Source organism: Centropristis striata, chromosome 4 (genome assembly GCF_030273125.1).
Source record: "Centropristis striata isolate RG_2023a ecotype Rhode Island chromosome 4, C.striata_1.0, whole genome shotgun sequence".
NCBI classification, from domain to species: domain Eukaryota; kingdom Metazoa; phylum Chordata; class Actinopteri; order Perciformes; family Serranidae; genus Centropristis; species Centropristis striata.
Genome location: NC_081520.1, coordinates 39,552,901 through 39,576,779, shown reverse-complemented (window position 1 = coordinate 39,576,779; position 23,879 = coordinate 39,552,901). Strand labels below are relative to the sequence as shown.

Genomic DNA, 23,879 nt, shown 5'->3' with positions numbered 1-23,879 from the left:
TATTTACAATTCAAAACAGTACAGGAAATAATAACAGTAACAATGCAATTTCACTCATAAAAATGTTACAAAACGTTTGTTTTTTTTGTTTCCATTTGAAAATCGGCAAGCTGATATTTCCAGAACGTTAGCAAGGATACAAAGTAGCAATGTGGAGCTGCTCTACATTCAAACAGGAACTGGAGGTGCGTTCAACTCTTATGATGCTTCGTTAGTTAAAAAACCTGTAACCCAATTTTTTTTTTCACATTAGTCATCGTACGGGACCTTTTTGAGATTGAAGTACAATGATTTTCCACAGAAAAAAATGTAAAAACTGTCATCAAAATGCACCAGAGAGCTATATGTTACATGTACAGCTGAACGCACCTCGAGCTCAGTAAGGTCACTGTTCTAAAGGGACTGGGTTGTGGAGAGAAGGCGCATGTTGTCTGGTTGTGTGTGTGAACATATGCACTGTGTGTATTTGTTTGTTTGTGAGCGTGTCTGTCAGTGTGTAAGCTGATGAATCAGTTGGCAGGGCAGGGGGAATCCATACCACACATGGGTCGAGTCTCTAAAATCAAAAACAAACAGTAGCTAACAGTCCAGCAGCCTGGCCTCTACTGCAGATAGTCAACGTTCAACGACAGGACTACAGACTATCACGACCACAGTCTACACACGTCTTCCCTTGTTTTCTCTACACTCGCCGTCAGTCACAGTTCCACTAGTTCCCGCTGCTCCTTGCAGCAAGGATCAATTACAGTCAGAAACAAGCACTTTTGAGGCTCAAACCGGCACTCCAAAGACATTTACTGGGGAAAAAAAAAAAAAAAAAACGTCCTCTCTGGCACAAAGGGTTTTTCTCGAGAGTCTATTGGCCATTCAGTAGCCGCAGTGCCGCTCCGTTCCTGGCTGTCTTGTGTGAGGAATCTGCACAGGAGCAAGAATAAAAAGCCTGCGTGAAAGCTTGAACAAGAAAATGCAAAAGGAAGTTAAAGGGACAGATCACCCCATCATGAAAAACACACATTTCGTCCTAACTGTAGTGCTATTTATCAGTTTAGACAGTTTTGGTGATGTGTGGAGATATTAACCATAGAGATGTCTGATGTCTCCAATATGTACAGGGTGTCTGCAGGTTTCAACATGTCAAATTTATGCCTTTTTAAGACTTTTTTAAGACCATAATGAATACAATTTAAGACCCATTTCACATCCATACTGGCAAAAAAAGTACAAAAGACATGAAGGAAAGGGTGCTTAGTTCCGTTTTGTATTGTCCTCAAAAATCGAAACATTTAAAAGCGAGACTGAAGTTTGTGCATTTGTTTTAATTAAAAGTAACATTTTTAAGACCTTTCAAAATCGGATTTGAGACATTTTAGATGTTTCAAGGCCTCAAATTCAAATGATTGGATTTTAGATGTTTTAACACTTTTTAAGGCCCCATGGATACCCTGTATATAACTGCTAGCTCACCTGAGCCGATGAGCGGGTATGGCAGGGCGATTAATCAAAAATCAAATTGAAAATGACATTTAGAGCCCCTAACCGATGTAATCTTGCCCATGACGACTATTTAGATAATTGTCCAATCAGTGATATGGAAGCAACATGGAGGAAAACTCAAACACAGAACCAACTGAACAACACGAGCGGCTTGTACCCAAGAAAAATGCCAATTCCGCCATTTGGACACATTTTAGCTTTAGTGAAGACGACACTGAACAAAAAGAAGTCAAATGTAAACACTGTGGAAAAAGTGTTTGCAAGAAATGCAAGTTATGTTTTCTACTTTAAAATTCAAATATGACGTTTGCATTTCAAGCGAAAAGAAAATAGTTCCTACATGAAACTGCTCACAACAAGGTCTGTAGATTATCTTGATCTCTAGAAAAAGTTTTTCGTATGTTTGATTTGGCGCGTTAAGACATTATATTCAAGAGAAGGGAAAACATGTCTGTGGTCAACACTCAGCAAAAAATCTAGATTGATAAATAGCACTACAGGTAAGAATTATTTCTATATGGGAGAGAACTGTCCCTCTAAGTGTCAAGACTGGAAATGGCTCTTGCATAGACTGGCTGAGATATGGAGGAAAGATAAAGTGCGGTAAGCAAAGTAACAAGATGTCTTTTATGAAGGAATTTGATGACATGACATACCGGTCTTAGAAAGAGTGGACAGAGAGCTGTTAGAGAGAGAGGAGGTACTGGCAGCAAGAACACTTTTGTGAAGCTGAAATGAGAGGAACATTTGGAAAAGAAGTGGAGAAAAATATGAAGTAAAAACAGAAGCTGATACACATGAAAATGCCTCAGAAAATAATGCACGAGATGAGTCAGAAAAAAACATTGTGGTCATAACATAAGTCTGGTCATCGGTCAGTGCATAGTGAGACCTGCTCATTCATGATGCCAGACAGCTCAGTCAGCATGTCCCGGTAGTGAGCTCTCATCTCCTCCTGGTACTCCAGCTGGTCCTCCTTAATCAGACGCTCGTTCACATCCAAAGCCTGACCGCAGGCTTCTGCAAACTGCCTGCAGGAGGCAAACAAAAGTTTTACCGTTTATTTATCATGCCAATTGTTAGAAATAATCTGTTATTCTGTCTCTGTTTTCCTTCTCTGTGCATGGGGATCACTATCTGATTGACTAGGTCACTATCTGGGCCTGCGTAACTCACTTACTGTGTGTGTGTCCTCTCTCTGCTGACATGGATTAACCCTTTATCAGGCAAAGAACTATATTTGGTAACTTCAGGTAATATTTTGAGAAAAAAGTTGCAAATTTACTAGATTTAAAGTGGCAAAATAGTAACACCAGACAAAGTTTGAGTGAAAATAAGACATTCTTGCTTCAAAAATAGTACATAAAGCTGCCATAAATGGGAAAAACAGGCTTCAAACATGCTTCTTTCTGTCTGATTATTTGATTTAAAAAGCAGGCATTTATGACCACAGACCTTAACAAATAGATTTAAAGTGGCAAATCTACAAGAAAAAAAGTTGCAGATTTAAGAGATTTAAAGTGGCAAATCTGCGCAAATAAGTCGCAGATTTACAAGAAAAAAGTGTGAAAAAAGCATTTTTTTTCTCCCAGATTCACCACTTTAAATCTCATAAATCTGTGAATTTTTTTCTCGTAGATTTGCCACTTTAATCTCGTAAACTTTTTTCTCAAAATATTATTTTTGTATGTTTTTTTTTTACACATTCTGGCTGTATGTAATATCCTCCAATATTCTCTAGGGTTGAAATTTGGAATTTGCAAGTATTTCAATGAGTGTCCTATTAAGGGTTAAAGTGGTGAACCTGGGAGAAAAAAGTTGCTTTTTTCCCACTTTTTTTCTCGTAATTAATTAAATTTGGAGCAGATTCAAATAGTAGCGTAGAGTAGATACACAAAGAATTTTTCACAATTTTTAACATTATGAAACTGAGCATTCATGTGTTACCAGAATATTCTGAAAAATGACTGCTTGACTGAGAAAAACTCTTTATTATAAGGTGTTAAATATTTTTAATATTGTTCATAGACATTAAGAGTATAGAATAACATAGTTCGGTAACGTTTTATATTAAGGTCCTTGTAATAACCATTAATTAACAAGTAATAAGGCCCTTGTAAGTCCTTACAAGATGCTTATTAACATTATTGTGTGTTTATAAGCTTATATAAGTGTTAATAATGGCATTACAAACACCCATGACCCACCCATTATGTCTTTGCCATGCCTTTATTAATCTTATTTTGTTTGCTTATTGATATTAAAATATGCTTTATTGCTCATCTATTATAAGTTAACTATAAGTTAACTATGCTTTTTGCAACTACCGGATCTAAAGCGAGAACAATGCCGTATTACTTGTTAATTAATGGTTATTAAGGACCTTATTATAAAGCGTTACCCATAGTTCTAACCTGCGTGCAAAATACATACCTACTGTGTAATGCTACAAAATCCACAACACTGCACTGAATTATGCATTTATTCATACCTGAAGATCTCCTTGAGCAGTTTGACTTGGTTGTCCGGGTATTTCTTGGCATTCTTCTCTTCTAAAAACGCCCTGGCGTAGGCCATGGGCCCCGCATTCACCTAAAGAAGGAAAGATCAGGTGATGTAACTGTCTCTGAAACAGTTTATATGTGCTTGTTTTGTTTATACATATTCATGGTCATTCAGGTTCCTGGTTATAAAAAGGTGATTAAAACTACAATAATTAAGATGGTTTATTAATATGTCATAAAAAGTTTGGTTAAATGTATTTCTTTTTGAGGGACTTTTAATGTGAAATGTAAGGGTCTGATTTTAGGGCATTGTGGGAAATGTGAGGTCGAGATGTGAGGCCGGGTCAGGTTTGTTATGGTTCAGTTGCATTATGGGTCAGAGCAGCAGAAAAGGCTGCAGAGGAGAGCAAGCAACGGCAAAACAATAATTCTACATGTGGTCCAAGTGGCGGACACGGTAACTTTCTGTTTATATGTTACAATGATAATTAACAGTGAGTGGGAGTTGCATATGTTTTCAAATTAGTATGTCTGTATTTATTGTAGTTTTCACGGTGTCGGCTGAAGTACAGAGAGAGAGAGAGAGAAAATAAAGCTTCGAGACGTCTTTAAGAATCGTGGCCATTCATTTCGTGGGACCGGTGTAGTTACAGGTGAGATAAAACAAAGCACCAAAATTCACCCAAAAATCCAAATTTTTGAAGAGTTCCCACCTTCACACTGACGCTGCCCTGCAGCTTCAGCTGCAGCCGGATCATGTCCACCTCCTCCATGTTGCAGAGCTGGTTGAGCTCGGAGACTTTACGGGACATCTCATCGATGGCGACCTCAATCGGGTTCATTTCTGTACTCTGCTGCTCCACCACCTGGATACGCTTCTTCAGGTAGGGGAAGCTGGAACTCGCTGAAGAAGGAGAAATAAAAGCCCACTGGTCAGACAAGCTCTCCATAAGTTTCCTATAAGATGTTTTATTTTTTAAAACAAACAAATATGTACTGGTCAATATGGTCCGTCTCTTGCACTGCTCCTCCACGTCTCCATGTTTCTTCCCAGACAGAGTGAACGGCGTCTCAAACACAAAACGGTTGATGTTGTGATGTCGCTCAAAATCTGTCCTTTTGTCCTGTTGCTCTTTCTCGTCAAAGTACGGCACCACGTACGTCACCTGAATGTAGGCAAACTTGGGGTCCAGGTCTTTAGGATTTACCTGTTTTTAAAGAATGTTAAGCACACAAAAGTGAATATTTTATGAAGTTATATGTCCACAAACTCACCAATACATGGCAATAATAACAGTGAGGCGGTTTTAATGTCTTAAATGTCACCTAAATGAGAAATATTTTGCTAATTTCAGGTTCACACTTGCATTTTGGTTTTCTAGAAGAACATGCTTATGTGTTTCAATGTTCAAAAAACGCTTTTCTCATATTGCTCGTGTCTTCTGCATCTCTATCCACCCTCCGCCAAAGTCTGCTCTGTTTGGTCAGTGTTGGGTTTCCACAGCTGTCATTAGCGTGTTTCCATTAAGTACTTTTCACTCTAGTGAGCCGCTGGGTGTGGCTTTGGAGAGAGGATTCACCCAACTTCACAGGTTAGCAGCTAAGGTAGCAGCTCAAAAACAACCTGCCTCAGGTAGGTACTTTCTGAGCCGCTGATAACTAGTCGACGCTGATTGGATACGGTTAACCCTTTATCAGGCAAAAAAAACAACTATATTTGGTAACTTCAGGTAATATTTCTTGAAAAAAGTTGCAAATTTACGAGATTAAAGTGGCAAATGTACACAAATATACATCTCTGCGCGAAAAAAGTCGCAGATTTACGAAAAAAAAGTGGGGAAAAAGCAACTTTTTTCTCCCAGATTCACCACTTTAAATCTCATAAATCTACAACTTTTTTATTCGTAGATTTGCCACTTTAATCTCGTAAACTTTTTTCTTAGAAATATTATTTTCATATGTTTTTTTTACACATTCTGGCTGTATGTAATGTGGAGTAGTGTATATTACAGAATATTTTCCCTTTAAACAGAGCAAACCGTGTCACGTACCTTATTGGAGTCCTGGATCATTTTGACATTATCGGCTCCAAACTTGTCCGAGTAGAGTTTCAGTAATCTCTGGGAGATTTCTGACAGCCCTGTCAGCTTCGGCTCTTTGTAGATGAACTCTTTGCTCTCCTCCTCCTCAAAGAAACCCTAACAGAACACACACACACACACACACACACACACACACACACACGTATGCACACACTTATTAGCAGGGCCTATAACATGCATGTGTGTGTGTTTCTGTGTGTGCAATGCAAGTGTAATGTTTAGATGTTGCTGTATTCATGTCCGTGTGGCTTTATGTCGTCTCCTAATGGCTCCTTGGTCATATACATAGGCTATAACACATGTTAGAACAACTCAGCCCTAACAGGGTGTTGGTGTTAAGTTCTGGATGGGAGAGTTCAGAGGTCATATTCAAAGCAGCACTGGAGGAAAATGTCAAAGGTGTATGAGGTTTATTAAATAGTTATCTTCCTGCCCATCGTGGCATTTTGACACCACCTCTTCTGAATGTTTAGGGAAGAAACAACTTCATTATTACGGGAAGTAAAATGGACCACAGCAAGCTTGAAACAAACCCTTCAAAGGGTGAGAGCAGCAGATGTTAATAGTGGTAGCAGGAGAAGAGAGGTAAAAGTGGTTAGCACTGAGGAAAATGGAAAATCAAAGACATACAAAACTTACCGCAATCTTGATATAGAATATAATTTTTTAAAAAGGAAGAAAAGAGCAGATAGAGAAATTAAGGACACTGACTCAGTGTAAAAAAAAAATCTTTTTATCTTTCCCTCTCCATGCCTCACTGACAAGATGTTGTATCTCTCTCCTCTTTTTTCCCAAATTGTGAGAAGATTTTTTTCATTCTCATTATCAGCTTTTTTTAAACTTCGCAATCCCTGCATAGAAATATGATCCCCTCATTAAAAAATAGGAAATGGTGTCAAAGATCCAGGTTCTTAAAAACAAGATTGAAGCGCACAAAGCTTCCTCACTGATAAAGCCAGGGATTCAAAGATAATTCACCTGTTATAACAAATATGCTTTTATCAGTTATAAAGAATTAGTTCACCTAAATTACAAGAAAAATATAGCATTAAAGGCATCTTTTTTATTTTAGATCTTTACCACTAAAGTTACACTTTGGTTTGAGACAATCAAAGCTTTCAAAATTGACAATGCAAAAACTAAACAGAAAAGTTCCTGAGAAGAAACTGTGACCTATTTTATTGAAAGTAACATTGTTTATGAAAAGGTGCTTTCAGTGTGTTCCAAAGTGAAAAAAACAATCAGAAACCATTGTGTGTCATTGTTGTTTTGATCTTCATACTAGACGGAGTTGTAGAAGGTAATTATATACTGTACACATCACAGAAAAAGTAACGCCTGCACACTTACTCTATAAAGTCATCCTGCACCAATACATTGTTCATTACATACTGTCGCTATGCACTTCATGTGTTTTTTATGCATACTGTTCATTGCACCTTATTTGTTTCACGGCACCAACATTTTTATACTGCATATTCATATTTATTCTGCACTGGAATTCTACTCCTTAATACATACTCCTTCTTTAGACACTTTATTTTTTATTGTATTTTTATTGTATTTTGTATATTTTATTGCTTGAAGTATGCCTAGGTTGTTCTTATTTAATTGTGTTGTTATTGTCTCTGTGTGTAATGCTGCTGCTACACTGTAATTTACACTTTAATTTAAAAGCTTGGGATGAATAAAGTACAGTACAGGCCAAATGTTTGGACACACCTTCTCATTCAATGCGTTTTCTTTATTTTCATGACTATTTACATTGTAGATTCTCACTGAAGGCATCAAAACTATGAATGAACACATATGGAATTATGTACTTAACAAAAAAGTGTGAAATAACTGAAAACATGTCTTGTATTTTAGATTCCTCAAAGTAGCCACCCTTTGCTTACTAGAATATAAGACATGTTTTCAGTTGTTTCACACTTTTTTGTTAAGTACATAATTCCACATGTGTTCATTAATAGTTTTGATGAATCTACAATGTCAATAGTCATGAAAATAAAGGAAAAACATTGAATGAGAAGGTGTGTCCAAACTTTTGGCCTGTACTGTATATCTATCTATCTATCTATCTATATTTATTATTAAGTGTATCACATACAGAGACTTTGGGCTCAAAATCCTGCTGTGTTCAGTAATGCGGTGTCATTCACCTGTCCATAGAAAGCTACACGGTAGTAGCGACCGAAGAGCCGTTTTTCTGAGTTCACCACCTCAGTCACCTTCAGGTAGGAGCGATGGATGTCATAGTAGAGCTCTGACAGCCTCTGTGGACACACAACAACAACAAACAAGGTCAACCTTAGCTCAATATGCACACACATGCACACACAAAGAGTGGAAGGCTAACAGTTACCTTAAAATCCCTTCTCTTTTCAAAGACAGCGATCACAGGCTTGTTGATGTCAGCGATGAGCTCGTATCTCTCCGATTTCCACAGGTAGTCCACACACAGCTCCAGCTGCTCCACCAGAGTGTCCTACACAGTACAGCAGGAAGTCATTATCACTCCAATAGACTTATTATTCCTTAACCCATTGAAGCCTGGAAAGCGGATACGTCGTTTTGTAGTATTAGCTCTCAAATACTTTTTGAATTTAATTTCTATCTGCTACAGAGGCTGAAAAATCTATTATTTAGTAGAAGCATTGACACTTCTGTTGAATTTACAGAAAAACTTCAGGTTTTAGGGGGTTATTTTAAAATCGCCCAGAGGTTTTACAGGCGTTTCAGGCCTCAATGGGTTAAACTGAATAGGGATCTTCCAAAAATTGCAATATTTGATCATAAAATGCTACTTTAAAGTGCAAAGGTGGGTTGTGAAGCTGAAAGTTGCAGGGTGAACTCTGACCTCAGTATAGGGCGTGTCTTGTGTACCAGTGTCCTCCTTCATGGCGCCCTCTTCCTTGACATTGGGGCTGATGCACATAAACGCTGCCCAGCCCATAGAGAACGATGCTGGGGTTTCAGAGAAAGTGACATCGAGGCAGATTAGCAAAAAAAATATATCAAAAACGCATCCTACAATTCAGTTTATTAAGACAGAAACACAAACATTCTTGTATCAGAATACAAGATGTACAGGTGCACCTCAATAAATTAGAATATTATAGAAAGTTTATTTATGTCTGTATGAGCCATATTCATTTTTGTATTTCATGTAATTTTGCTCCATGCCACTGGGGGGAGCTGTGTTTGCTGTGTGGCTCAGCTGACCTCGGGTCAGCTGGGTTTTCGACTGTGCCCAGTTTGTGCTTTGTATTTTGTTTTTTTGATATAAGGAACAATTCGGTTTGTTGTTTTCGTTACATATATATATTATGAGTTAAAGTCATTGCCGCAGTATGATGGGAAAATAAATCGGCGAGATATTTTGTAAACATTATTGCACTTTCCATTTTTTATATGTTCGGAGCACACTGGGCGCACGTCTAAACTAAATTATCTGTATTAGCAACCAGTACTAGACTTCTTTTAGGACTTAGTCAGTACAATGTCAGTAATTCAATTCAAAAAGTGGAAATAACGCATAATATAGATCCATTACACACAGAATGAAACATTTCATGTCTTACTTGATTTAATTTCTTCTAATTATAATGATTATGGCTTACATTTAATGAAGACCTAAAATTCAGTGTCTAAAAGAAAATTAATATTACAAAAAAACAAAAAAGTATGTTTCATATAGAAATGTTGGCCTCTGAAAAGTATGTCCATCTATATGACTCAATACTTGTTTGGGGCTATTTGACTTGAACTACGTGAAATTGACTTTTCCATCTCTACTTCTACTAGAAGTCATGATTAAGGATTTTTTTAGGATGCAAAGACAGATCTATTTAGTTGGCAACATGGGGATCCAGCTTTCATTTCCCATGAGTTCCTAATTAATCTCCACCAAACAAAGACACACCACGTAAAAATGTACTTTTTTTGCTGTGTTTTTATCAAGAAACGGAAACAAAAATGTTATTTCCAAACTTTGTGTTCAATTTTATAGTTACAAACCCAAAATGTAACTGGATTTTTGATGAAGAGTAAAAAGTAAAAAAAGCAAAGTAAAGCCAGAGGAATATGAAAAACAACTTCTGGTGTGGTATACTACCCTTAAAATGGTGCAAAAGCCACACATTTTAATGGATTTGTATGCATTTTAATAAAATGTATAAAACTTACACGGTCGCCCATAAAGTTGGAATGAAATATTTTCTAACCTCTTTCCATGAAATGATTGTGACAATGTGATTTATGATTTTTCCATCATATTCTAATGTATTGAGAGGCACCTGTATTACTGGTATACATTCAAGCATTCATCACACCACGTCTTCAGACTAAATTAATAGTGTGGGCGTGCTGCAAATCAAACCTCAGTGACACTGAACATCTTATCCAGTGAGACTTGAGTGAACAGTGCAGGTCAGACAGTGACAGTAATAAGTGATAACCTGACACAATCTCTTTTCATTAAGGCAAGAACAGTGGAAATCAGAACATTTAACTGTGGAGTAAAATACAGTGTAGAGAACCTGATGGGTTAAGATTTGAACTGACACCTGACAACATAATGTCCCTTCAATTCAAACCATGTCCAGCTGCCAATATCAACACCTTCCACCCAGTTAGCAGAGGTTTAAACATGTCAGTACACACCCACTCCCTTATATCTCCATTCTTGTTTTCTGAACTTTGAACCTCCCCACCCAGCAGGCCCCAGGCGCACACACTCACTGTCTTGATCTCGGGAGGTAGTTAGTAAGGAGCTACAGTTAAAGACAGGGCTTTCTTCAGGGGACACACTGGACATCCTGGCCTTGTCAGCTCTCCAGTAGCCTGTTTGGTAGGAGGGGAGGAGGAGGACCAGGTTTTTACAAAGTCCACTTGCTTTTGCCTTTCACGGGCAAGGCTCACAAGTCAGCCGAGCTGCTGGCATGCTATGCTATGCTAGCTATAAGCACACAGACTCTGTGCGTAAAGTGCACGTGAAAAGATGACAGAAAGACGGACGGACGCATGCTCTAAATCAGCTGTTCTCAACCTTGGGGTCGCGAGATGATTTCTGGGGGTCGCCAAATCATTTTGGAAGTCAGCTCTGTCTCCACTGTGTTAAAGTGTTCATGTGTTAATGTGTTTTTGGTCACTTATTGTCTTTTTTTGGTCATTTTGTGTTTGTTTTTTTGTCATTTTGTGTCTTTTTTTGGTCATTTTGTGTCTTTTTTTATCATTTTGTGGTCAATTTGTGTCTTTTTTGGTCATTTTGTTTCCTTTTTTAGTCATTTTCTGTCTTTTCTGTTCATTTTGTGTCTTTTTTGGTCATTTTGTTTCCTTTTTTCTCACAGTCTCCACAGTCAAGTGTTCATGTGTTAATGTGTTTTTGGTCACTTAATGTCTTTTTTTGGTCATTTTGTGTTTGTTTTTTTGTCATTTTGTGTCTTTTTTTGGTCATTTTGTGTCTTTTTTTATCATTTTGTGGTCAATTTGTGTCTTTTTTTGGTCATTTTGTTTCCTTTTTTGGTCATTTTCTGTCTTTTCTGTTCATTTTCTGTCTTTTTTGGTCATTTTGTTTCCTTTTTTCGGTCATTTTGTTTCTTTTTTGGGTGATCTGAAGTGTTCATGTGAGATTCTGTTCAGTGAGCGGGGGTCGCTGACAACAATAATGTTAAATTGGGGGTCGCGACTCAAAAAGGTTGAGAACTACTGCTCTAAATGAGGAAGCATGCACGTGCACAAACAGACAGAGGAACATGCAGCAGAGCAGAATGTGTAGACATCAGTCTCTACTTCTACTAGAAGTCATGATTGAGGATTTTTTTTAGGATGCAAAGACAGATCTATTTAGTTGGCAACATGGGGATCCAGCTTTCATATCCCATGAGTTCCTAATTAATCTCAACCACACAAAGACACACCACCAGCGTGCTCACTTTCAGGCACACACATCAACCCCCATGATGAGATGAAGCACTGATACGGAAAGTTTCAGTAATTTACAGAGAGAGCTTTGATGACCATGTTAGCAGAGAGAGAAAGGGAGGTTTTCTGATTGACAGATGATGGCTGTGATTGGACTTTCTGGTTAGAAGCTACCATGTCTGTAAAAGATGCACACACTAGCAGCAGTTTTTTCCAATATTTGTGCAAACGTCAACACAATCCATGCTGTGAAGTCAAAGCAGCAGCGTGCACTCACCTCTCCTCTTCAGGGATTCAGCGATCAGGGCTGAGATGTGGATGTAGCACATGGCAGCCTGGTGGGAAAGTCAGACACATTCCCATCAAATTTAATTCATACTAAAATCAAAAAAAGACATTTGTGAAGTTTCTGGCTATGTTCACACGAGGACGGTCTGAACAGAAGACGCAAAAGTGGCGTCGCGTCTTCACTTCTTATTCCTCGTTACTAAAGAGCATTTTCGGGAGGAAATCTGCTGCATACGGTGATGCAAAAGTGTGTTAAATTCGATTGTATGCAGCCAGGCGGCATCACTTAAAGTGATAAGAGCATCTTTGGGCATGCAGAAGTTTTCACGCCACACATTTTCATCAGCTACTCCTTCCACAAAGTTCTCCACCATCACTAGATCTCCCAGGTCTCGTTCACAGCCGTCTGGCTCGCCTCCGACCAATTGCTGCATCCAAAATGTGATGGAGGTAATTCCAGATCCTTCTCTGTTCACTAATACTATCTGTACATATCCTGTACATTTGGTGGAAAGACTCCTGTAAGTTTATTAGAGCTGCCAGAGCAGCTTGAAGGTCCCACGCATGGAAATAATCCCACGTTTGTTTATTTTCCTGTACTGGAGCATGGATGTGACGTGGATTTAACTTTTCCACTTTGGAAGGTGGTTTCAGATTTTTGCTTCTTTAAGCCCCAAAAACGCCGTCACCGTCTAAACAAAAGGCACTTCCGATAAAATATTTTGTCGTTTTTACCCGCGAGCGTCCTCGTGTAAACGAAAAAAGACATTTGTGAAGTTTCTGTGTGAAATAAAAACACCCTGAAAAGTTTATAACCTCTGAGAGATCGCCGTTGCGGACGTGAACCTTGGCCATGCTCTCCAGCCAGGTGCATCGGAGCTCGGGGGTGCTGGCGTAGGAGTTAGCCAGACTGTACTGAAGATCCACCAGCATCTCGGGGTCCTTCTCATGCTCCTTCATTTGGGCTGTGGCCATCAGAACCGTCCTGATCCGTTTGGTTAGGTCCTTCACCTCAGCAGGGAACGGAGTGTTCTGCAGAAAAAGTGACATAAAGACGACATTCAGTTTCTCATTTCCACCAAAGTCATCGCTCTACCCTCACGAACTGGATCACTAAAATAAAATCCTGGTTTCAAACCAACTTTCTCAAACTCAACAGGGGCAAATCAGAAATTATCATCATCGGCCCCGAATCTCTCACCAAATCCATCCATAATTTTTGTTGTGAGAAAATATTATAAACAAATGTATGCATTTAATCCAATAGAGCAGCTCATCTCAACCTTGGGGTCGGGACCCCAATTGGGGTCGCGAGATGATTTCTGGGGGTCGCCAAATCATTTTGGAAGTCAGCTCTGTCTCCACTGTGTTAAAGTGTTCATGTGTTTTAGTCTTTTTGGTCACTTAATGTCTTTTTTTGGTCATTTTGTGTCTTTTCTGGTCAAATGTGTCTTTTTTTTGGTCATTTTGTGGTCAATTTGTGTCTTTTTTGGCTTATTTTTTTCTTCTTTTTTTTGTCATTTTGTGTCTTTTTTAGTAATTTAATGTCTTTTTTGGTCATTTTGTGTCTTTTTTGGTCATTTTGTCTTTTTTTGGTCATTTTGTGTCTTTTTCTGGTCATTTTGTTTTCTTTTTTGGGTGTGAGATTGTGTTCAGTGAGTGGGGGTCAGGGACAACATGCATGTTAAATTGGGGGTCGCGACTCAAAAAGGTTGAGAACTACTGCAATAGAGTATGTGATTAATAAGGCAAAAAGCAGTAATGATTATTCTTGACTTGTGTTGAGCTAAATGAGTGTGTCACAATGAGAACTGTAACCTGAGACACAGTGAGCAATCACTTTGATGACCAGACTGACGACAGAAGTAATTTTAGAGTAAAGTACGTGTTGAAAGACTTGGAAAATGATGCTTTTGAAGGTTATAATAATAAAAAGTGCGATGATTCTTAAGAAAAAGGAACCTAACTCTCATCCAGTATTAGTAACAACACACAGGAAGTCTTAGTGCCCATATAAGGCGACATGGAAGGTAAAAATGCTGACACCAACAGAAATTTCAGTCCTCCACAGATGAAAACAAGTAAAACGAACACCCAGCCATCGCCTGATAGCCCCACGCCACTCCAACAGAGGAAACACTGTAGTATGGTCACATAATCAGTGTACGAGATAAAGGAAGACTGTATGACATATAAACTGATGTTTTAACGCTGTTTTTCAGTCTCCTGTGGTTGCAACCGGCGAACTCATTGAGTTTTGATCTCTTGACCTTTGCAAGAATAAAACTCAAAAATAAACTTCTGAACGAAACTCCTGCTACTTTTTTTGCCCCTATCAATTTTTGAGTCTTACAGTTTGGGAAAGATTTTGGTGCTTGTGTTGTTGTCAATTGGGGTCGCGAGATGATTTCTGGGGGTTGCCAAATCATTTTAGAAATCAGCTCTGTCTCCACTGTGTTAAAGTGTTCATGTGTTTTAGTCTTTTTGGTAATTTTGTGTTTTTTTAGTCATCTTGTGTCTTTTTTTTGGTAATTTTGTGTCTTTTTTGGTAATTTTGTGTCTTTATTGGTAATTTTGTGTCTTTTTTTTGGTAATTTTGTGTCTTTTTTAGGTAATTTTGTGTCTTTTCTTGTCATTTTACGTCTTTTGGTAATTTTGTGTCTTTTTGTGGTCATTATTTGTCATTTTGTAGTCAATTTGAGTCCCTTTTTGCTTAATTTTATGTAATTTTTTGGTCATTTTATGTCTTTCTTTATCATTTTGTGTCATTTTGAGGTCAATTTGATTATTTTTTGGGTAATTTTTGAGTAAATGTACTTAGTTACATTCCACCACTGTATAAATGGAATGTATTATTATTATTATTATTATTATTATTATTATTATTATTATTATTATTATAATGAACAAGATAGTAGAAGAAATACCTCTATAAATCATGATCAATGATAATAAAGCTTTTCAACCTTCTACCTACTTTCAGCGGTGCGTCTCCGTTGGCGAAGTTATTGATTATAGCCAGAGACTGCTGGAACCTTGAGCCTCCGATGCCAGCATCTGCTATCAACTGGCTCACTGCTTTGATAACCTGATGTGGAAAGAGTGGCGTGAGGATAATGTCACACTAAAAACACAATTCATAAAAAACACACAATACTGAAATGATCTCTCACTGACCTGCAGATGTGAGCGCACTATAGACTTGCCCTTGGTGAACTCAAAGTTCTTCCTCATGAAGAAATAGAGCAGGGCAGCTGCCTCCGTCTGGGTGGAGCTGGAACGATGGTTACAGCACTTGAGGATCTCGTAGCACAGACAGCCACACAGGTCGGCCTTACCCTGGAAGAATGCATTAGGGAACTGCATGGAGAGAAAAAGACCAGGATGAAATCACACGTGAGAAAAAAACGATTTGAATCTTTACTTACAGTACAGGCCAAAAGTTTGGACACACACCTTCTCAATCAATGCGTTTTCTTTATTTTCATGACTATTTACATTGTAGATTCTCACTGAAGGCATCAAAACTATGAATGAACACATGTGGAATTATGTACTTAACAAAAAAGTGTGAAATAACTGAAAACATGTCTTGTATTTTAGATTCCTCAAAGTAACCACCCTTTGCTTCCTAGAATATAAGACATGTTTTCAGTTATTTCACACTTTTTTGTTAAGTACACTACCGGTCAAAAGTTTTAGAACACCCCAATTTTTCCAGTTTTTTATTGAAATTCAAGCAGTTCAAGTCAAATGAACAGCTTGAAAGGGTACAAAGGTAAGTGGTGAACTGCCAGAGGTAAATAAAAAAAAGGTAAGGTTAACCAAAACTGGAAAATAATGTACATTTCAGAAAAGAAGTAGGCCTTTTTCAGGGAACAAGAAATGGGTTAACAACTTAACTCTATGGAGTCTTGGGCTATTTTGTCCATTTTTTAATTCTTTTCATGTCTTTGTAAGTCATTTTGTGTCTTTTTTTTGGTCATTTTGTGTCTTTTTTTAGTCATTTTGTGTCTTTTGGTGTCTTTTTTTGTCATTTTGTGTCTTTTTTTGGTCATTTTGTGTCTTTTTTTAGTCATTTAGTCCAACATAAAATGTGATTTTGAATCTTTTTTTTTACTTTCAAAACACTCAATAAGGAATTTTAAATATTGCAAATGTGCACTGAGTACACTGAGACATTAAACTGCATAATTTTCAATTAAATTCTGGAAAAGCTGGTGTGTTCTAAAACTTTTGACCAGTAGCGTACATAATTCCACATGTGTTCATTAATAGTTTTGATGAATCTACAATGTAAATAGTCATGAAAATAAAGGAAACGCATTGAATGAGAAGGTGTGTCTAAACTTTTGGCCTGTACTGTTTGTGTTTACATGAAGCTTTGCTGCACCTTTTGTACAAAGAGCCTGAGTCCAGCGAAGATGTGCCTCAGAGTGGCGGTTGATTGGTTGATCTGAAAGAAGAGCAAGTAGGTGTCCAGCACCTTCTTCATCAGAGCATTCTGCCCTTCATCCAGCAGCAGCTGCTTCTGTAGGGATGGTAGAAGTAGAAAAACACATTTTACCTTTAAAGTTTTAACAGGCAACTTGTTTTTTCTAACTGAAATGTGTCAAGCAAAGTGTTACGTCCACTGACTAAACCCAGCCAGCAGACAATAACACAACAATCAAATCAAAAATTAAATAAACAAAGTCAAAAAGTGATGTGAACAAATGATGATTTATGATGTTTTTATCAAGAAACGGAAACAAAAATGTTATTTCAAAACTTAGAGTGAAAATGCCCTTAGTTTTTGTTTTTGTCAACTTTTTTCATTTATAATTCAGTGTTTCTATTTGAACATGCAACACATGGTAAATATGTTTACTGAGACTGGGATGTCTACACTAGAACCAAAATTCAAAACACCTGTAACTGTAAGAGTTAATAACCTTATTGGGGCTGAGATGATAAACCAAAGGAAATGAAGGAAACATTTATTATTACCTCTTTGAATCTGGCACCAACACATAACCCATTACAAAAAAACTAAAACTAACACTAAAACTAATGAAAACTAAACTAAAACTAAGCATTTTCAAAAAATAAAAACTAAACTAAAACTAGAAAACTCACTCTAAAAACGAACTAAAACTAAGTGAATTTGAAAACAAAAATTCACAATGAAATTAAAACTAAAACTAACGAAAAATCCAAAACAACAGAAGAAAGACACACTAAGGTGGGGGAGGATGGGACAAGTGATTGTGCCAAAAGAAAGTTGAAACAAATATAACAAAAGAAGGCCGATCTAAACTAGCTGTGAAGTAAAACAAACAAACAAAAGGCCGAACTAACTTCTCTACAAAAAAAGGCTTTTCAGAACAATACAGGGGTGGCACAACCAATAAACTAATGGAGTAACAGAAATTATCCTACGTGATGCAAAGACATTTTTTAAAAACAGAGATTCTTCTTGGTGGCCACTTGGTGGCAGTAGAGTAGCACTGGCTTTCTGAATGGATGCAAAATGTGTGCATGATTTACAATGTAGTTCATTCTGGAGCCTACATTTCTATGAAAATATTAATATAACTATATTTCTGTCATTAGAATGGTGGGGGTAGATGTAAAAATGTACTTTTTTTGTTGTGTTTTTATCAAGAAACGGAAAGAAAAGTGTTATTTCACAACATTGTGTTCAACCTTATAGTTACAAACCCAAAATGTAACTGGATTTTGGGATTTTTGATGAAGAGTAAAATATAAAAAAAAAGTAAAGTAAAGCCAGAGGAATATGAAAAAAATCTTCTGGTGTGGTATGCAAAAGCCACACATTTTAATGGATTTGTATGCATTTTAATAAAATTAATAAAACTTACACGGTCGCCCATAAAGTTAGAATAAAATATTTTTTAACCTCTTTCCATGAAATGATTGTGACAATGTGATTTATAATTAACAGAAAATGTGTATTAATCAATCTCTTCCAAACATATCACAATGAAAATGAAACCACAATTAACAGAGGTTTGTGTCTGAAAACAAAATTATTCCAATTTATGTGCAACAGTATTATGATATCCAGAGTAGGGCTGGGTGATATATCGATATAAAAGATATATTGATTTATTTTTTAATGTGATATGGAATTATACCATAACGCATATATCGATATAGTTCAATTTTTTAAATTTCTTTTTATATAAATGCTGCCCTTACTAGGGTTTGCCATATTTAATTATTTTGAAATATCCGTTATTCTTTTCTCATATAAATATATTTATTTCAGAAAAAGATTGGCCTATGTTATTTCATAGGCGATTTTAACTTAAGATATTTTACTTAAATGTGCACTTTATGGAGCCTTTATATCAAAAAAGGTACTCCTGTTGTTATACAGTATTTATCTTCATTCAACCCATTGAAGCCTGGAAAGCGGATACGTCATTTTGTAGTATTTGTATAAGCTCTCAAATACTTTTTGAATTTCATTTCTATCTGCTACAGAGGCTGAAAAATCTATTATTTAATAGAAGCGTTGACACTTCTGTTGAATTTCCAGAAAAACTTCAGGTTTTAGGGGCTTATTTTAAAATCGCCCAGAGGTTTTACAGGCATTTTAGGCCTCAATGGGTTAAATAAATGGTTTTAATAAAACTACTTGTGACATGTCATATTTAGCTTTGACTTAGACTGAACATTTGCTCTCACTTTTCAATAAAAATATCGGGACATATATCGATATTCAGCCTAAATATATCAGGACATGACTTTTGGTCCATATCGCCCAGCCTTAATCCAGAGGTTAACACAAGCTGTAGCGTATATTCAGCACATAATGCAGAATGAAACAGAATCCTCCTTGACACACACAATAAGTATGAAATGTAGTTTGAGGTTGTGAACTGTGAAAGGAGCACAGACCTTGTGATGGTGAACAAAGAGCTCGAGAACATCCAGCACAGTGAGGGACACCTCAGTGGACAAGTTGGCTTCTATGTCTGTAGGACTCAGATTGTCTCCGTCCTGAATACTCCCATCTGGAACCAGGATAAGAAATGAAAATACATCTCAGTCACTTCATGTTAATCTCTGTCAAAATGAGTGTGTGTGTACTCAACTCAACTCAACTCAACTTTATTTGTAAAGAGTTTAAAAACAACCACAGCTGCAACAAAGTGCTGTACATAAACAAGCAAACAAGAAACAATAAAATAAATAAAACAGGAATACACACTAAAATAAATAGTTTCATTGTTTTTTTAAAAAAACAATTTAAAACTCGGGTGCTGTGGGCTCAGTCCCTATGCGTACCAAATGGCGTGTCTCCTACCACTGTGCTTGTGGCAGGTGTAAAACATGTTACTTCCTGTAGCTAGCAGGGGGCGCTATGACTGTGTGTCACTATTGACACGTGGGTGTTTTCCGGGCTGGACCCTCATCATGTGTGTGAAATTTGGGACAGATTGGACAATGTATGGTCAAGTTATACAGTCTCGTGTTTTATGGCGAGACGCCATATTTTGCCGCCATGCCACGCCCACATAGTGTGACAGTCGGTAAAGATTTATATAACTTTTGATCCCAAAGCCCTTGTGATGGTACTGACCAAGTTTGAAGTCAATCCGGTGAAATCTGTAGGAGGAGTTTTGTAAAGTATGCAAGGTGGTCAATTTATAAAAGGGGGCGTGGATTAAGCAAAAGGGGCGGGGCTTCATGCAATATTGTTATTTAAAAGTGTTAAGGGCTGGACTCTGATGAAGCATGCGAAGTTTGGACCAGATCGGACAAAGTATGTGGAAGTTATAACGATCTCGTGTTTTATGGCGAGACGCCATATTTTGCCGCCATGCCACGCCCACATAGTGTGACCGTTGGTAAAGCTTTATACAACTTTTGATCCCAAAGGCTTTGTGAGGCTACTGACCAAGTTTGAAGAGAATTGGATGAAATCTGTAGGAGGAGTTTGTTAAAGTATGCAGCATGGAAATGGGCAAAAACAGCAGGAAATGCCATTTTCGAATGAAGATGGCCGACTTCCTGTACGTTTTAGGGTATGGGTTCTTGAGAATTTTTGGTGCGTCTTGCCATGATACATGTATGTACCAAATTTCGTGTTTCTACGTGAAAAAGTCCTCTATTGTGAGGCTCTTTTGAAAATTTCGAGGGGGCACTAGTGAGTCATTTTGCAAGTTCCATTCCCGCGAATACCAGAATACGTAAATTTCATGGGACATTGACATATATTCCAAAAATGGTGAGTTTTTGAATATGATAAAGGCCTCAAAAAGGCGATTTACTTTTGATAAAAAAATAAAAAAAATAGACGGACCAATTACAATAGGGTCCTCGCACCGTTAGTGCTCGGTCCCTAAAAATAAAAGCAAACCATAAAACACTAAAGCAAGAGCAGAGTCTCATGCGCGGTTGAAAGCCAAGGAATAAAAATAGGTTTTAAGATGAGTTTTAAAAAGTGTACATGTTACCTGTCTCCATCATCTGCAGCAGCTTGGGGTTGGTGAGAGCGTTCTTGCCCCTGATGATGGGCATGGTTTGGGAGCGAGCATGCCGGTGACCTTCCCCTCCAGACGACGCCATCCTGGAGGCAACAGCGAGGATCAGCAGTTGGTGTCAATAACGGTTCAGTCACTTTATTCCTTATTCTTGTTTTTAATTAAACTGCGGTAAATGTACAGTACAGGCCAAAAGTTTGGACACACACCTTCTCATTCAATGCATTTTTCTTTATTTTCATGACTATTTACATTGTAGTTTCTCACTGAAGGCATCAAAACTATGAATGAACACATATGGAATTATGCACTTAACAAAAAAAGTGTGAAATAACTGAAAACATGTCTTGTATTTTAGATTCCTCAAAGTAGCCACCCTTTGCTTACTAGAATATAAGACATGTTTTCAGTTATTTCACACTTTTTTGCTAAGTACATAATTCCACATGTGTCCAAACTTTTGGCCTGTACTGTACTACTAAACCATGTCAAGAGATTTTGCACATTTTAGTAGGCAGGTAAATAAAAATGTCATCCATGTCCCGAGAACATTGTTGTTATTGGGCGTCTATTATCACATGGGAGTACAAAAACAGAGACTGGCCAATCACACCAAACACTGCAGGTATGAGGAGGGGCATGCTGATAACACAGTTATAATATGAAAACACACTATGGTCACATCAATGATGAATATACACATGACAAGAATGTATTCATCTAAATCTAAGTGTTTTTATAGGTGGTACCTGTATTCAAATAGTCTGGAGTTTCTGGCAATTTTAGAAAGTATTTACATTTACATCACCAGACATCATAAAGCATTAGAACAATTTCTGTAGCCAAAGACTGTCATGGTGGCCGAGGTGTTTTCCTGCTGGAGGGTGGTTACCATTGTGGGAAGAGGCTGGAGGGATGAGAGGACTGGGAGGGGTGGTTAGAGCCCTTCAGGGTGCCATTGGCCTGGGTGGACTGGGCCAGCTTTACTGCCGCTGCTAGCTTCCTGTTCACGAGCCAACCACATCAAAGCTAACATTAGTTAGTTTAGTTGACACCAGCATTGTTTAGTGTCATCATTAGTCAGGTATACTGCCCTACAAAGCCTCACTGCAGTAACTACCGCAGGGTAAAACTGAGAAAAATTGCTTTAAAGTTTTTTTTTAACGTTTTTTAACTGGGCAGCCAAATGAGATTTAGGTAGATCAGTGATACGACACTTATTTCTACATGTATTGATGATGTAATTTTTATGCTCAAAAATGGTGATGATTTATCCAACCTTTTACAGCAATGCAAAACCAGAGTGCAGTAACTACAATGTTGTTTTAAAAGTGTTTAACAATCTATTCATTCAATCATAAGTTTAAAGACTAGAAGTCTTTAAGTAATGGTAATCAAGAAACGGAAACAAAAATGTTATTTCAAAACTTTGTGTTCAATTTTATAGTTACAAACCCAAAATGTAACTGGATTTTTGATGAAGAGAGTAAAAAGTAAAGTAAAGCCAGAGGAATATGAAAAACAGCTTCTGGTGTGGTATACAACCCTTAAAATGTTTAACAATCTATTCAAGTATTGGTTTATTTCAGACTAGAAGTAATGTTTATCAAGTTTAATTAATAACATTACTTCTAGTCTGAAATAAACCAATACTTGAATAGATAGTCAAACATTTTAAGGGTTGTATACCACACCAGAAGTTGTTTTTCATATTCCTCTGGCTTTACTTTACTTTTTACTCTCTTCATCAAAAATCCAAAAATCCAGTTACATTTTGGGTTTGTAACTATAAAATCGAACACAGTTTTGAAAGTTTTGAAATAACATTTTTGTTTCCGTTTCTTGATTACCATTACTTAAAGACTTCTAGTCTTTAAACTTACTTCTAGAAGTAATGTTATGTTTTAGTCTAAATATAATTTTATCTCACGATTTTACTAAATTATTATCTCGATTTTCCCTATCAAATAAATTTCTATCATTCTTGTCTTCACTAATCAACACAACACAATGAAGTAATACAAGGCCACACTGTATCACAGGATTATTTCTCTGGAATAAAGCAAAATTGAAACCTAAAACTTTGTCACAAGATAAAACAGACATCAAGGAGTTCATTTTTAGTTATAACTCAATTTCAACCAAAAATGTAGCTACTGCAGTTAGGCTTGGTAGGGCAGTATATTAACTTTATGTGGCATGCTAATTGATAAAAAAAATTAGGTTATAATGTAAACACTTTGCAATACAGTGCTAGTTTTGCACTTTTGTGACCTTGCTTTATATTTGTAGCAACAAGGTCACATTATACATATTTCTGTTAGAAGCATACAGGGTCTGCTGTTTGACCTTGGCGTGAAGAGAGCGGCGGGAGTCAGAGAGGAAGATAAACTCATATAGAGAGGGAGATCAGCCAGATGGAGAGGTTAGTGACGTAGCAGAGTCGATGGTTTTTAGTTTGCCATTAGTAGAATATTGTGTAAATGTTCTATTAACTCTTGGTGGAGCGTTAGTGGAGAGTGGAGGCTGGAGGTCAGCGTTAACAGTGGACAGAGACGAGATCAGGAGGTAAAGATGTGATGAAACCAAAAGACAGTTAAGCTGCAGCACAAATCAGCTTAGTAACAAACAGATGTTCAACATATCATATTCTCATGATGCGTAAATGAAGCTCAATGGAAAGCGACTGCCAGTCTACACTGTAAAAAAAAATCTGTTTAATTTACGGTAAAATACCGGCAGCTGTGGTTGCCAGAACAACACCGTAAAAAATAAAGTGAGCATATGTAAATGTAAATATCAGCAAAAACTGTAATTTATACTGAATAATCCCATTACTTTCAGGATAATTGTGTCATCAGGTTATTTCTCCATTAACTTTACATGAAAATGTTATATTTTTACAGCAAAACTGTGTGTTTTCTACAGTTTATAGTGGTAGAATGTAAAGTTTTATACTATTCTTTGATTTACAGTAATTAAAAGTATCTACTACAGTGATGTACAATGTTTAATTTTACAACCTATTTCTGATGCAATTTGACAGTTTTTTTACTGTAATTTCTACA

At 37.1% G+C, this 23,879-nt stretch overlaps 1 protein-coding gene across 5 annotated transcripts in view; it reads right to left on the bottom strand.

The window, feature by feature from the left end:
* Positions 1–218: 218 nt before the first annotated feature.
* dock10 (dedicator of cytokinesis 10) overlaps positions 219–23,879 on the bottom strand; it is a 106,989-nt gene continuing 83,328 nt past the window's right edge. For 3 of the 5 annotated variants that reach the window (XM_059330681.1, XM_059330680.1, XM_059330682.1), the window contains exons 39-57: positions 21,704–21,814; positions 20,785–20,897; positions 19,223–19,338; positions 16,707–16,844; positions 15,491–15,673; positions 15,291–15,401; positions 13,130–13,345; positions 12,303–12,360; positions 10,844–10,945; positions 8,961–9,067; positions 8,466–8,588; positions 8,263–8,376; positions 6,050–6,196; positions 4,996–5,206; positions 4,712–4,902; positions 3,986–4,086; positions 2,387–2,525; positions 2,151–2,223; positions 219–915 (exon numbers count right to left, since the gene is read on the bottom strand). In XM_059330681.1, the coding sequence (XP_059186664.1) occupies positions 857–915; positions 2,151–2,223; positions 2,387–2,525; positions 3,986–4,086; positions 4,712–4,902; positions 4,996–5,206; positions 6,050–6,196; positions 8,263–8,376; positions 8,466–8,588; positions 8,961–9,067; positions 10,844–10,945; positions 12,303–12,360; positions 13,130–13,345; positions 15,291–15,401; positions 15,491–15,673; positions 16,707–16,844; positions 19,223–19,338; positions 20,785–20,897; positions 21,704–21,814 (2,413 nt within the window). In that variant the 3' untranslated portion in view covers positions 219–856. The remainder of the gene's footprint in view (positions 916–2,150; positions 2,224–2,386; positions 2,526–3,985; positions 4,087–4,711; positions 4,903–4,995; positions 5,207–6,049; positions 6,197–8,262; positions 8,377–8,465; positions 8,589–8,960; positions 9,068–10,843; positions 10,946–12,302; positions 12,361–13,129; positions 13,346–15,290; positions 15,402–15,490; positions 15,674–16,706; positions 16,845–19,222; positions 19,339–20,784; positions 20,898–21,703; positions 21,815–23,879) is intronic. The other 2 variants (XM_059330683.1, XM_059330684.1) reach the window with 2 other exon arrangements.